The sequence below is a fragment of the Nerophis lumbriciformis genome, linkage group LG28 (genome assembly GCF_033978685.3).
Source record: "Nerophis lumbriciformis linkage group LG28, RoL_Nlum_v2.1, whole genome shotgun sequence".
NCBI classification, from domain to species: Eukaryota; Metazoa; Chordata; class Actinopteri; order Syngnathiformes; family Syngnathidae; genus Nerophis; species Nerophis lumbriciformis.
The window spans coordinates 35,903,953-35,920,031 of NC_084575.2; the positions used below are offsets into that span (position 1 = coordinate 35,903,953).

At 37.0% G+C, this 16,079-nt stretch overlaps 1 protein-coding gene across 2 annotated transcripts in view; it reads left to right on the forward strand.

The window, feature by feature from the left end:
* LOC133571096 (vesicle transport protein SFT2B-like) overlaps positions 1–16,079 on the forward strand; it is a 19,048-nt gene continuing 2,969 nt past the window's right edge. Inside the window, exons 1-8 of one of the 2 annotated variants that reach the window (XR_009810273.1) lie at positions 1–173; positions 3,577–3,666; positions 3,770–3,855; positions 6,569–6,650; positions 6,841–6,876; positions 6,956–7,014; positions 11,899–11,928; positions 12,016–12,102. Coding sequence is in view for 1 of the 2 variants with exons in the window: in XM_061924151.1 (XP_061780135.1) it covers positions 105–173; positions 3,577–3,666; positions 3,770–3,855; positions 6,569–6,650; positions 6,841–6,876; positions 6,956–7,014; positions 11,899–11,928; positions 12,016–12,052 (489 nt within the window). In the remaining variant the exon portion in view is untranslated. Of the gene's footprint in view, positions 174–3,576; positions 3,667–3,769; positions 3,856–6,568; positions 6,651–6,840; positions 6,877–6,955; positions 7,015–11,898; positions 11,929–12,015; positions 12,734–16,079 lie in introns of those variants that run through there. The other variant, XM_061924151.1, reaches the window with a different exon arrangement.

Genomic DNA, 16,079 nt, shown 5'->3' on the forward strand with positions numbered 1-16,079 from the left:
CAGTCGCCACCTGTTGAAAACATCTTCGTGACTAAAATTGCACACCTGAGTTTTTACTTCTAGAAGCTGCCCGCCACTTCTTTGCTTCTTAGAGAGAAGACAAAATGGACAAACTAAAGAAGGTGCTGAGCGGGGAGGATGACGGCAACTCGGACGCGGCAGGAATCCTGGAGGTAACACTTGTTGTTAGCTCATTAGCTTCCAGCGGCTAACCCAAGTTAGCCGTCACACTCACAATAATCTCACGAAAAGTAACTTTAGTCTTCTTTGTCTTTGACCTAAACCTTGCACATTAACAACATATCTTGATTTAGGGCTGTAATCACTTTACTTTCTGGTTTGTATTGCTACCATATGTTATGGTATCCATCCATCCATTTACTACCGCTTGTCCCTTTCGGGGTTATATATATATATATATATATATATATATATATATATATATATATATATATATATATATATATATATATATATATATACATATGTTATGTATGTATATATATATATATATATATATATATATACATTATATATATATATATATATATATATATGTGTGTGTGTGTGTGTGTGTATATATATATATATATGTGTGTATATATATATATATATATGTGTGTGTGTTGTATATATATATATGTGTGTTGTGTGTATATATATATATATATATGTGTGTATATATATATATATATATATATGTTATGTATGTATATATATGTTATGTTATGTATATATATATATATATATATATATATATATATATATGTTATGGATGTATGTATATATATATATATATGTTATGTTATGTTATGTATATATATATTTTATCTATGCATGTATATATGTTATGTTATGTGTTTTTATATGTATGTGTGTATATATGTTTATGTATGTATGTATGTATATATATTGTGTATGTATCTATATATAAATGATAAATAAAATATATTATGGTATGTATGTATGTATGTATATATATGTTATGTTATGTATATATGTTATGTTATATATGTACGTATGTATGTACATATGTAGTGTTATGTATGTATATATATTATGTATGTATGTATATATATTATGGTATGTATGTATATATATATATATATGTACGTATGTATGTACATATGTAGTGTTATGTATGTATATATATTATGTATGTATGTATATATTTTATGGTATGTATGTATATATGTTATGTATGTATGTATATATTATGTTATGTATGTATGTATGTATATATATATATATATATATATATATTATATATATATATATGTTATGTATATGTCTTAATAAGGTTATCCAAAAAATAGTGCTCGATACCGTAGTAGAGCGCAATATATGTATGTGTGGGAAAAAAATCACAAGACTATTTCATCTCTACAGGCCTGTTTCATGAGGGGGGGTTCCCTCAATCATCAGGAGATTTTTTATATGTGTTGTATGTATATAATGTTATGTATGTATGTATATATATGTTATGTATGTATACAGGTAAAAGCCAGTAAATTAGAATAAAAACTTGATTTATTTCAGTAATTGCATTCAAAAGGTGTAACTTGTACATTATATTTATTCATTGCACACAGACTGATGCATTCAAATGTTTATTTCATTTAATTTTGATGATTTGAAGTGGCAACAAATGAAAATCCAAAATTCCGTGTGTCACAAAATGAGAATATTACTTAAGGCTAATACAAAAAAGGGATTTTTAGAAATGTTGGCCAACTGAAAAGTATGAAAATGAAAAATATGAGCATGTACAATACTCAATACTTGGTTGGAGCTCCTTTTGCCTCAATTACTGCGTTAATGCGGCGTGGCATGGAGTCGATGAGTTTAGCAACCTGGGCTCTCATAACACCTGAGCAGTGCCAGAAACTCATCGACTCCATGCCACGCCGCATTAACGCAGTAATTGAGGCAAAAGGAGCTCCAACCAAGTATTGAGTATTGTACATGCTCATATTTTTCATTTTCATACTTTTCAGTTGGCCAACATTTCTAAAAATCCCTTTTTTGTATTAGCCTTAAGTAATATTCTAATTTTGTGACACACGGAATTTTGGATTTTCTTTTGTTGCCACTTCAAATCATCAAAATTAAATGAAATAAACATTTGAATGCATCAGTCTGTGTGCAATGAATAAATATAATGTACAAGTTACACCTTTTGAATGCAATTACTGAAATAAATCAAGTTTTTCAAAATATTCTAATTTACTGGCTTTTACCTGTACATGTTATATTATGTATGTACGTATGTATATATATATATATATATATATATATATGTATGTATGTATATATATTATGTTATGTGAAGAAAGAAGAAAGTAAATGAATGTTTATAACTGAGTACATTTATATATGCATGAAAATGTGTTTTCTTCTGTATTACCGTATTTTTCGGACTGTAAGTCGCAGTTTTTTCATAGTTTGGCCGGGGGTGCGACTTATACTCAGGAGCGACTTATGTGTGAAATGATTAACACATTAGCGTAAAATATCAAATAATATTATTGATCTCATTCACGTAAGAGACTAGACGTATAAGATTTCATGGGATTTAGCGATTAGGAGTGACAGATTGTATAGCATGTTCTATATGTTATAGTTATTTGAATGACTCTTACCATAATATGTTACGTTAACATACCAGTTGGTTATTTATGCCTCATATAACGTACACTTATTCAGCCTGTTGTTCACTATTCTTTATTTATTTGAAATTGCCTTTCAAATGTCTATTCTTGCTGTTGGCTTTTATCAAATACATTTCCCCAAAAAATGCGACTTATACTCCAGTGCGACTTATATATGTTTTTTTCCTTCTTTATTATGCATTTTCGGCCGGTGCGACTTATACTCCGAAACGACCTATAGTCCGAAAAATACGGTATTTCTTTAATGAATGAAATAACGTTTATGACAACCTTTTTCCAAAACACAATATAGAATGTGAGATATAACAGGATAATGCATACATTTATCATTTGTTTTCAAAACGCTTACAAAAAAGTGGGACCCCAAAAATTTACTGTGGGACCCCATTTTTATGACTTAATGGGGTCCCTGGGACCCCATTTTGAAAATTCTTAGCGTCAACACTGCGTCATTCTGTTCAATGACCATTTGTCTGTTTGTCAGAGTAGTTGTTGGCTATAGTTAGTAAATTAAAAAGCCCCTTCCATGAGCAATGTGATGTGCCTCCGACTGTGCAGAAGAACTATGCCATCAACTGTCCATAGTTTTAACTACAAGCCACTCAGACAGCCCTCTTCTAATGTGTTTGTGAGGGAGGGCAAGCAAATGGCATCAAATCTAAAATTAAAAACAAAGTGCCAAATCTTTCTGATGTGCTCTGAATGTATCCATGGCTGGCTGACACAAAGAAATGAATGAGTATGTAAACAGTATATTACATTATTAATCATTCAAAAATTCAATTTTTAATTCTAAACTCACATTATGCCTATTATTTTACACGATTGATGATTTCAATGTGAGATATTATTTTAAGTTTGAGTAAACAAGCCTGTCAAACTTGTGGTTATGTCTTCCCTTTAGAGAGCCAATAACGCATCAACGCTAGCCTGGGGGACAAGAATGAAAGGCTTTCTCATCTGTTTCATTTTGGGTGTGCTGTGTTCCATTCTGGTGAGTGGGAGTGGCTGGTGAGTGGGAGTGGCGCTTGCCAGGGTAGCAGCCCACCTGGTTGCCTTGTGCTGCTGTCTCCAAGGTAACAGCTTGTTTGTTTCAGGGCACGTGTTTGCTGTGGTTACCAGCGTTTGGACTTGCGGTTTTTGCTGTCCTCTACAGTGTAGGAAACATCTGTGCTCTAGCCAGGTACTTCCGTTCTGACCACATTTCAACCATTAAAGTTCTGTGAATACAGCATATAACCTAGGGCTGGGCAATATGGCCTTTTATGAATATGTGGATATGTTTAGTCCATGTCACCATCAGTGTTGGGACTAACGCGTTACTTTGTAACGCGTTACTGTAACGCCATTAGTTTCGGCGGTAACTAGTAATCTAACGCGTTGTTTTTTATATTCAGTAACTCAGTTACCGTTACTACATGATGCGTTACTGCGTTATTTTACGTTATTTTTCATGTAGTATCGGATAGAAACAGAAGATCTGAGTGTGTTTTATTGCAGCGGTGGAAAAGAAAAGGCGTGCTTTGTGTGGGTGGGGGCGGGGGAGACTACCATACCGCAGTTGAGGAGCGCAAGGGAGACGTTCCTCCAGGGCCTATGTACGTCTTCGGGGCTAACAACCTTCACTTTACCCGGCAGTGGGTCTTTACAGCTGAGGGTGAATGACAAGACGGGCGGTTTGTTGCAACTTTGTGACTTTATTGGACGCAGCCATCCACCAAGCTAGAGCACCTGCACGCACTCACTGTCGCCGGTCCCTCACCTCTCTCGCCCACTCACTCACTGACGTCACTCACCTCACATGCTGTCATATCTTAAAGGGCCACACACACACACACACACACACACATACACATACGCTACTCTCATAACAACTAACAAGACATCATGGCGAAGCCAGAAGTCGAGTTTCTTAACATGGAGACATTCTCAATACTTTTCTTTTGTCGAGCACAAAGAAAATAACATTTTAGTTAAATGTAAGTTGTGTCTTGGATCAAAGATCCTATCTACTTAAAGTTAAAGTTAAAGTGCCATTATGTTGCAGCTATTTAAAATAGTTTTGTCAATTTGTTCTGGCCTGAAATAAATTGGCCCTTTGAAACATATCTTTGTCTTTGTGTGTTGTATGTAGACCACATTGCTTTCTGAGTTCAGTGATGCAAATGCATGTCAAGTTGATCAACACATTGTATTATTCCCCAGTGCAATAACAGTACTGAAATGAAGGCTAAAAGGGCATTAATGGGAGCCTTAAAAAAAAGGGAAAAAAATAAGTAACTAAATAGTTACTTTTCACAGCAACGCATTACTTTTTGGTGTAAGTAACTGAGTTAGTAACTGAGTTACTTTTGAAATAAAGTAACTAGTAACTGTAACTAGTTACTGGTTTTCAGTAACTAACCCAACACTGGTCACCATACACCATATATATATATGTGGATATGTTTAGTCCATGTCACCATACACCATATATATGTGGATATGTTTAGTCCATGTCACCATACACCATATATATGTGGATATGTTTAGTCCATGTCACCATACACCATATATATGTGGATATGTTTAGTCCATGTCACCATACACCATATATATGTGGATATGTTTAGTCCATGTCACCATACACCATATATATGTGGATATGTTTAGTCCATGTCACCATACACCATATATATGTGAATATGTTTAGTCCATGTCACCATACATCATATATATGTGGATATGTTTAGTCCATGTCATGATACATCATATATATGTGGATATTTAGCCTTAGCCTTGAATGAACACTTGATGCATATAATGACAGCAGTATGATGATTCTATGTGTCTACATTAAAACATTCTTCTTCATACTGCATTAATATATGCTACTTTTAAACTTTCATGCAGAGAGGGAAATCACAACTAAGTCAATTGAGCAAAAGTGTATTTATTAAACAGTTATTAATCAGTGGCACAAACAAAGTGCAAGATTGTCAGAGACATTTTAAAACAAGCTATTAGTGCACTTTTGTGCATGATGTCACTAAGATGACATATCAAAAAATAAAGTGCACTTTTTGTACAGAACGCCACTACAATAGTTACTACAAATAAAGTGCACTTTAGTGCATGATGTCACACAAGATATTTCAATAAGTGTGAAATAAAAATGCTGCATAATAGGAAATCAAATAGTGTATGTCCTTCACTATGTGGTAGGTTCCTGCGGATGTTATCTCCTTCTGTTGTTGACTATTTGTTTCATACGGTGTTGAACCGGAGATGGTTACTTGGGCATTTGGTGGGTGTGGCACCGAACTGAGATGTTGACATGCAGAGTTTCAAGCACTCTACATTCTCTAGCGGGTGACTTTTCAAATGATGCTACAAATTAGCAGTGCTGCTACTTTTTGTAGCAACACTTTTGCCGCACACTTGACATATTACAGTTGTCTGTTCAACATCTTCCCGCTTGAAGCCAAACCACCGTCAGACAATGGACCCCCTGCTGTTTTTCTTAGGAATTCATTCTTCTTCCTCCATTTGTTACCAGATTCGCACCTTCTCTCTCTCATATTACCACTCGCACCACAGCTAACGTTACCCATGTCTCTACCTATACGCACAGCGAGGATGTGTGACGTTGCACGCACGACAGCATGTGACGTTTGTAAGAAGGTGCGCTTGTTTTATGTCTCTGTGAGAAGGAGAGACAAGAAAGAGTGAGTGTAGTGTAATGCCCGCAGCTAAAAGCAACTGCGTGAGAACGTATACTCCAATATCACCATATAGTCATTTTCTATATCACACAGAGACAAACCTGCGATACATCCAGTATATTCCATATATTCAGTATATTCCATATATCGCCCAGCCCTAATGTAACCTGTCTGTTTTTGCTGTGGTTTCAGCACCATGTTCCTGATGGGACCGTGCAGGCAGTTAAAGAGCATGTGTGCCAAAGAACGAGCGCTTGCCACCATCATAATGCTGGTGAGAATACTGGGATGTCATCTGGTGCATGCTGTTCAAACTGTACATGACACAGGGATCTTTTAACTTGCTTGAAGACAAAGTAAACAGCCATTAAAAGACAGTGAAATACTTCAGTACATCCTTAGAGGATACAGACAGGTTGGAGGTATGTCAGAAGCAATAAGCTGTCTGTCTTGTCTCTCTACAGGTGTGTCTGGCTCTGACTTTATGTGCAGCTTTCTGGGTGAGAAACTCATTCTGTTTGGCAAGCAAAGCATGGTGGATAAGAGGAAGCATGCCTTCACCAACCTCTGTTTTTTTAGTGGAAGAGCTTCGGTCTTGCACTGCTGTTCTGTCTCTTGCAGTTTTTAGCATTCACCTGGTAAGCATTCATGCACACATGCAGAGACATATTGTGTGGGTCTAGCCTCGCCGGCAAGTCAAATAATTAGATTTTGTCTTATCCTATATGAGGGTGGGGGTGTTGATTTAATTCACTTCCGATTAAATCAATAGTTCGAATGTTGTCTTGTTTTTTGCATACAGTAGACGATTCTTCTTATTTTTAGCGAGCCAGCCACTTGTTAAGCGGGACTAATCTGCTATACCTCTCATCATTGCCTCTCGCAGGCAGGGGCCCAGAGACGAGTACTCCATGCCGAGACAAGTCCGAGCTATGTCCCTCTTTGTAATCTCTGACTGTCTCATCCTAGTGTCATTGGAGCCGACGTGTACAACTATGTCCGCTTAGCTAGTGGTGTGATTAGCCTGTCGTGCGTGTTTACTAGGCCTGCTACAAATCAGCTCCCTAAGATTAGCTTCAATGTCGAGTGCTCTGGCCCCGGGAATACACCTAATTATGGCTGGTTTACTAAGCAGTATGTTCCGAGTGATGGAGTATCCTATGACTAAGGTGTGGTGCCCGGTAAACTGGTGCGTAGGACTAGCTAAAGGGCTAAATCTATTATGCGTCTCAACCAATGGCTTGTAGGCCGCTTTGGTCTGCTACAAACTGGGCAAGTCAGCTCGCTACAGCTAACACTAGCAAAAGTTACGAAATGACTCTGCTTTAACTGGCGGACACAGTCCTCAGAACGGTGCATGAAGAGCAGGGAGCCATACCACGTTGTTTCTTTCATTGAGTCCAGTTCTTGCTAGCAGTGTGAGGGAGCAGACACCTTCAGAGCACAGTTGCTTTGGGCCGAGAGTAGCTTAGCTTTGATTAAAATCACAAGTTTACAACCAGTTGAAGTTCTAGAGCATGTATTAGTAGCCAGCGAGAAGGTATATTTTTGGCGTGACGGATTGTAAACAAAGGTCACAACACTGGAAGTATAATACCCGAGGGGGCGTGGCTATAGGATAGAGTTGCCAAATAGGAAATGTTTTCTGAGTTCTTTGCATGCATGTTATAGAATTTTACCTGACATTTTCAATGATAACATACCTGCCAACTACTCCGGTTTTCCCCTAATTAGTACGGTTTTCATCAACCTATTCCGGGTTACGGTTGCAGTGATAAAAAGTACGGTTTTTCATTAATTAAAAATATATATTTAAAAAAAAGTTTTATTCACGAAAACGCGTAACAACAATGACAATCGACACTGCTTCCCGTAACTTCCTATCGAGCCATTCCGAATGACATGCGCGAGGCTATTTATAGCACCGCTGCCAAGCACGAAGCACCAGTTGTATGGCGTCACATTAGTGCCAAAAATCCGAGCGCATAAAAACTGTTATCGCGCGCTGATTCTCCACTTTGTGCGCGTGCGCGACACCATTTTGCGCGCGGTGCCTTTCTGCGCGCTCTCTGTGTACTCCTGGCATCTCTCCTCGCGCTGTCATGTTTCTTTTTGGCACTTTGGGGGCGGGTATGCTTAGACGGCCTCTTCTTTCTGATTGGTCAGGCGAAAAACGCTGAAAAATGCTCAGAGCCAATCAGAAGTATAGCAGGGCGGGTCATCGTCAATATGTATCAAGATTTACGGAGGAAGAAGTGGATAAAAAAATGTCGCGCGCTGATGAAGGTTATTTCATAGCACATAAACACAATACAGGGTAATACAAAATGTGAGCCAAATAAATAATAAGACAACAAACACCATAATCACATCTTTTAGCCAGAACTGGTCCACCAGCAATAACATTATTTTATATTTTCACTTCTTCTTGAACATTTGTTTTCTAATTTATGGAATTTCTTTTGATTCAGCCATAAAATTAATGAAATAATCTTTGAATTTTGTTTTTAAAATGTTAAAAATAGCTTTTAATAATGTATTCTGAAACAGTTTAAAATAATCAGAGAACTAACTAACACTGACCCTACACAACTATGTGGCACAATTAAGTCTTTTTTTTTTTTTAAAGCGAAAGAGGTAATTTCAACAGCATCCTATGTCATATCTACATGTAATAAGATTTGTAACAAGGCAAACGTTTGTAAATTGGTCGAAAATCGAGCAAGTTATGGTAATTTAAGTAGTACATGTACCATTGACATCAATGTAATGATTGAGGCTAGATGTCGCAAACGAGTCTTAAACCGAAAAGAAAACTGCAGTCATTCCGTGAAGAATATTCAAAAGCCTATCCGGGAATAATTATCCGTTCCAAAAAGGGTGAAAACTACGCGAATTGCACCTTGTGCAGACAAGATTTTTCGATCGGACACGGAGGAATTAGCGATGTAAAAGACCACGTTGGGACAAAAAAACACAAGTCTAATGCCGTTGCTAGCGATACAAGTGGAAAACTTTCAACGTTTTTCGTCGCCCAAACAGATTCTTTGGATGTGATAAATGCCGAAGTTACCATATCATTTTTGCAGTATGATCAATCTGATAGAATAAATTTGGATTTTAGCCACAAAAAGGTAATGACACCAATGTTATCTATTAGAATTGTTTAGTACTGTTATACTGTTAAAAGTGTTTATACTATTTATGCTTTCAAGTCCAAGTTGAAGAAATCTTGTTAAATGTTGACAGCATAACTACCAAAATACAGAAGTATGTCCTTAATATTTTTGCAGTGCTATTTCTGTTGAAAAGTTCAAATGATTACATTAGAGATGTGATGTGCCACTTTTCAAGTGTCTGATGGCTTCAATTCATTTTCATTAATTTTTCATATTTTGAATTCTTTTGAAAGGCTTACAAAAAAACTACATTTGAATTGTAATTCCATGCTATTGACAGGACTATTAATTTTAATGAAGTTAGCTTACCATGTTTACAGTATGATCATTGTGATAGAAATGTGAATTTTAGGCACAGAATATTTTTTACAATTGAACAAGGCAGTAGATTATACAAGCTTGGACAGAAAGTTAATAATGACACCAATTTTTTTTTTAATGGAATTGTTTAGTACTGTTTTACCATTTTTTCACTGTAAAAAGGGTTTATACTTTCAATTAACAAATGGAAGTCTTGTGAAAGGTTGACAGGATAACTGGCATTAACTGTCAAAATAATTTCAAACTATTGAAGTTAGCTTACAGAATAAACATGTCAATCAACCCATATGATTTTTGCTGTAATATTTTTGTTTTGAAAAGTCACTGTGACTGATAGAAAAGTGATGGTTTTAGCAACATTTTAACCTGTCTGAATGCTAATAATCATTTTGCGTCGGGGGGCAAACCCCCCACCAGGACTTTGTCCTGGACCTACCGGGGCCTGCGGCCCCTGGACCCTGGCTACTAGGTTTTTCTGATTTCAAAAGTTGGCAGGTATGCTTCCTGTACAGTACATGATTCTTCACCCTGAATCCAAGTTATGAGTTGAGTGTTGGTCTTGAAACAAGCTTTAATGGAGCAGCTGAAAATCAGATGTTTCAAAAATAATTAATTGATAATAAATGAATACCTTTTACTCCTTAAAGACCACCAAACCTTTGCTTTTGTTTGGCAAAGTGAACCAAAACATTGTGTTGTATAATTGTGACATATGGGCTTCATTTGAATAAGATTATATTTGAAGGTGGTGTATACAACATATTGCACATATGTAACGGGATACATTACAGAAGAAGAAACGTATTATAAAATAATTGGTGAAATGTATTTAGCAGAAAAGCATTTTTTCTGAGGAAAGTATTAAGTTTAAGACATGTCATTGAAATGTCTAAAAGTAGATCCTATATATTTGGGAAAAATAATTAGAAGATGTCAGGGCATGTGTAGCACTAGTCTGGAGTTTTTCTTTGGTTTGCTCTTCATTGTAAAAGCGAGGGAGTGAGCTCACTGAAGCCTTCACAAAGACAGTTGTTGACACATACTGTACATACAGTATATGGGAAATTATAGAAAAATACTTCCAAACAGTTTGAAATCAGCCAGTGGGATGTCAGACGTTGGCTTTTTTACAAATATCAGATAAATTGATATTGCCTAACATCATTTCTAATACCGATGTCGACCAGCCAATGCAATTGTCGGCAGAAAAAAATGAATTTTTAGGCCAATTGGACATGCATAGAAAGTAGTCTTATAAATACATTTTTTATATTTTTATATATTTGCACATTGTTTTTCTAGCATGCGCACATCGCACTGTATGGAATGGCCTCAATCTCGTTACCTTGCGTAATGACAATAAAGCTGATTCTGATTCTGATTCTGATTCTGATTTCATACGTTCATTTTATTCTGGACAAACGTCTGCATTATTGCTCTGGTCTAACTGGCCTGCAAGTTCAGCACAAGCCCAGAACGCCAATACAAAATCCTAAATAATCCTCAAAGTACAGAAAGAAACACGTTTGGCTTTCATGGGAGGTATGCATGGAGGAAACCTCACTCACTTCTTTTTTTAATCAACATTGCATTAGCCTGGGATTCTATGAATTTGTGATTCACATTTTAAGTGTTTTATTTTAAACTTAACTCCAAAAAGCACAAGATGACAATATGTCTTAAAAAACTGTTGTATTTGCATATTAAACTCAAGTGCAGAGTCCATTTTTAAACAATGACCTTCATCCACTAGATATCTACCCATGAACCATTATCTATAGATCATATTGGAAAGCAGATTAACTGACAATTACCATCAGTTTTAATTTTTTCACATGGTAGTACCTACACTATTACTGTATTCGGTTAAGTTATGACCCTAAAAAAGTTTGCAACCACCAACAAGCTCCGAGCACTATTCTAGTTGGATACTTGACCACTTCTTTGGCGGAACTGCTTTCTTATGTAAACTTCTGATCACACTATTTAATGAACATTCTGACTGAGTGCTTTTTATTGCAGGTATGGCCTTTCATACATCCCCTTCGCCAGGTACTACACACATGTACACACACGTATCCAGAATGTTAATTAGTGATTCAAAACTAAATTGTGGGATTTGTCCTCTTGGTTTTTCAGAGACTGTATCATGAAATTATTTTCCTTCTGCTTCTAAACATCTGAATGACCATTGAGGGTGCTGCGAGTCGGCGGACTAGGTGTCAGGTGTGGTTTCCATGGTGACCAGTTGTCTCTCCGCATCCTGTGTGTGTTTAGTTGTACACCTGTTTAGTGTATGGGGTGTAGTTTTTATTATTTATTGTAATAGACGTGTTAGGATATTTCACAGCACAGCAGGTATTCATATTGTATTTGTATTTATATAACTGGTATATATTAAATATCCAATTACTGATAAAAATATTAGCCATTAATATTAATTAGCAAATTTGAGGTCAAAACTTATACTATTTCAGAACAGCTGGACTGATACCTAAAGTGCTGTCCTTGTGACCACTATGATGCCACATGAAGTGTGGCTAACGGCTCTGTGCCTTTTTGTCTCATTCTGCTTGTAATGTCCGAATATTTCAGAGAAGGGTTTCAGTAGTCTGTTGGTTGGGTATCGTTGACATATACCGTATTTTCCGCACCATAAGGCGCCCTGGGTTATAAGCCGCGCCTTCAATGAACGGCATATTTCAAAACTTTGTCCACCTATAAGCCGCCCCGTGTTATAAGCCGCATCTAACTGCGCTAAAGGAATGTCAAAAAAACAGTCAGATAGGTCAGTCAAACTTTAATAATATATTAAAAACCAGCGTGATGTGGGCGCGCATGGAGTGGTATATCAACATGGACGGAGCTGCGTGAAAAAAGCCACCCGGCCTCTTCGCGTAAACTTACCTTAACCACTCGCTCATCTTTTCTTCATCCATCCATCCCTTCGAGTTAGCTTTTATGATGACGCCGGCTGGAAAGGTCTCTTTTGGCAAGGTCTTCCTTTTGAATATCACCATGGGTGGAAGTTTCTGGCCATTAGCATGGCAAGCTAGAACCACAGTGAAGGATGACTTCTCATTCCCTGTGGTGCGAATATTCACCGTACGTGCTCTCGTTGTATCCACAGTGCGGTTCACAGGAGTATCAAAAGTCAGTGGAACCTCGTCCATGTTGATAATGTTCTCTGGCCGGATCTTTTTTTCAGCTATCTTGTTTTTACAATATGCACGGAAAGTAGCCAGCTTTTCTTGAAAGTCTTTAGGCAGTTGCTGTGAAATAGTAGTCCGTGTGCGGATGGAGAGATTGCGTCTTTTCATGAACCGGAAACCTGTCGCTTAGTAGGAGCCATTTTGTGGTCTTTACAGATGTAAACACACAAAGGAAATGAAACGTAATATCCGCGCGCTTCTTCTTCTTCTTCTACGCGGGCGGGTGGTTGCTTACAGTAGAAGAAGAAGCGCTTCCTGTTCTATGGGGGCGGGTGCTTACCTTGGCGGTTGCTTGCGTAGAAGAAGAAGCACTTCCTCTTCTACGGGGAAAAAAGATGGCGGCTGTTTACCGTAGTTGCGAGACCGAAACTTTATGAAAATGAATCTTAATATTAATCCATATATAAAGCGCACCGGGTTATAAGCCACACTGTCAGCTTTTGAGTAAATTTGTGGTTTTTAGGTGCGGCTAATAGTGCGGAAAATACGGTAATCCGGTACCGAGGTCAAATCGGTACTTTTGATACGGTGCTGGTGCATAAATAGTGCCCGAACCTGTACTTAAAAACATAAAAACTTTGTCTTAAAACACTGCCCATTTATTTTGATGGGATTTTGTGACATGCAGAATAGTAATCTATAAAATAGATTTGCGAGTAATAACACAACAGTCATAATTATCACAGCAAAATCAGAAGCAGTACGGAACACAGGAAACGTAAATGATTTTTTTCCGCAAGATTGAGTACAACCCAACTTCTGAGCATTTTAACTAGATGCTTGCCATTGACTGCGAAGAAAACACTTCATTAAACGTAAGATCATTACGACAGTTGTTTCAGCGATAACTATACAGTGAGTGGTCACTTTTTGTATGCCTCACTTTTGAAATTTCTCCAAAAGTTTCCCCTTCTTTTCGTATACTCTCTCGGTTATTGAATGACCAAACATAACAATCTGGTTTGTTTGCTTGCGTATCATTTTACGGAATCAAGTACCCAAGCAAAGAATCCCTTGGATTGGTGACTCAGTCAATGAGCTTTTATAAAAAACAATTATGTTTTAATAATAACTGCCAAATAACCAACCGTGCAGCCAAAGAAACATTTGAGCACTAACACTAAAGAAGGCAAGAAACCTTATTGACTTCAAGAAAGAACTGGAAGCAAAGTACTAAGGCGTGGTTCTTCCCTCCCCCTCTCTGTTTGCTCATTGACGTCTTCGCCAACAAGAGTTAAATAAAGGTGAAGGTGATGTTGAATATTTGTTTTTCTGCATGTAAAACCAAATATTTTCTCTCTAAAATGTATTTTGTGGTAATATTTCTTGGTGTCTCGAGCAGATAAGTTGATCGACATTATTTCTTAAAAGAAAAAATGCTTAGTTTTTCTGTACCATTCGGTCTTCATCTGACCTTTTACAATGAATTACTAACGAACCTGAGGTACCACTGCAGCTACGTAGTTGTTTGCTTTGGTCACCACACACACAGCCTTTTTGTAGCGAGCGCTAGTTGTCTGAAGCATTTCTGTCTGTAAGAACATTTCAGTGATTAAAAAGATGTGATGGTCATACAATCAATGCAGCTAGTGTGTGACCAGACAACAAATACTCAAACTTTCACTGTACTTTTCCATATTTAATAAAATGCTCAAGCTGACCAGTTTCCGAGTAAAATATATGTTGGTGTCTCACCTGCTGATATTTACCTGCTGCCTTTGTTCACACTGTCTTCACACCTGATGACAGGCTAACACCAATAATCTCCCTGCTGATTAAATGGCACACACCCACACATATCAAGTGTCGTAGGTTTCCAGATGTTTGACCTCTTGCCAGTTTCACACTCCTGCGAGCAGATGTTTGCCTTCAGTATTCTCAGCTGACATTTCAATTTTGTTGTGTCACTAAGTGGTCAAATCCAAACAAATATTTAAAAAAAGTCATTATTTTGTCTTCCCTCCGAACATGTTATGATGTGTATGAAAGTGTGTATTTTTCAGATTTTCTTCCTACATGGATGTGCCCTTATTTTGAAAAATGTCTCGCTTGAAAACGGACGTATGATGATTCTAATCCACTCACTCTTTCTGGTGGTCTAGAAACATATATTGGATGTGCATTGGTATACCTTTTAAATTAAAGCCTGCTTCACAGTCACGTGTAAAAGCCATTGTAGTTTGTGTGTGGAGGCATTCCCAGATTGCAAGTAAAACCCTCCACACACCACCCGCTCCAAAAGTATCAGACTTTATCTTTTGAAAATGTACACTGTTAAAAATGTATCTTTAAGACAAACATCACCACTTTTTATTTCATTCTCTGTCAAGAATAATCTTTATAAACAATAGGCTTGTATGGATTCGCCGGTCACAACATTAGGTACACCTGCCCACTCTCTGTTCAATATAGAGAAAGAAAGAAAGCACGTTGATAATATTGTGCACATGCCACCATTAGATGGAAATATATTCAATAATATTCCTCAAACCAAGTTGTAATGTTGCAATGCAGCTGTCTTTTTAGCGGCTAATTAGAATTAAATTACTTACTGGTCCATGTTGGGAAAATAGTCCCGTGGAAAATATAAAGACAGAAGTATTTACAGGTAAAAGCCAGTAAATTAGAATATTTTGAAAAACTTGATTTATTTCAGTAATTGCATTCAAAAGGTGTAACTTGTACATTATATTTATTCATTGCACACAGACTGATGCATTCAAATGTTTATTTCATTTAATTTTGATGATTTGAAGTGGCAACAAATGAAAATCCAAAATTCCGTGTGTCACAAAATTAGAATATTACTTAAGGCTAATACAAAAAAGGGATTTTTAGAAATGTTGGCCAACTGAAAAGTATGAAAATGAAAAATATGAGCATGTACAATACTCAATACTTGGTTGGAGCTCCTTTTGCCTCAATTACTGCGTTAATGCGGCGTGGCATGGAGTCGATGAGTTTCTGGCACTGCTCAGGTGTTATGAGAGC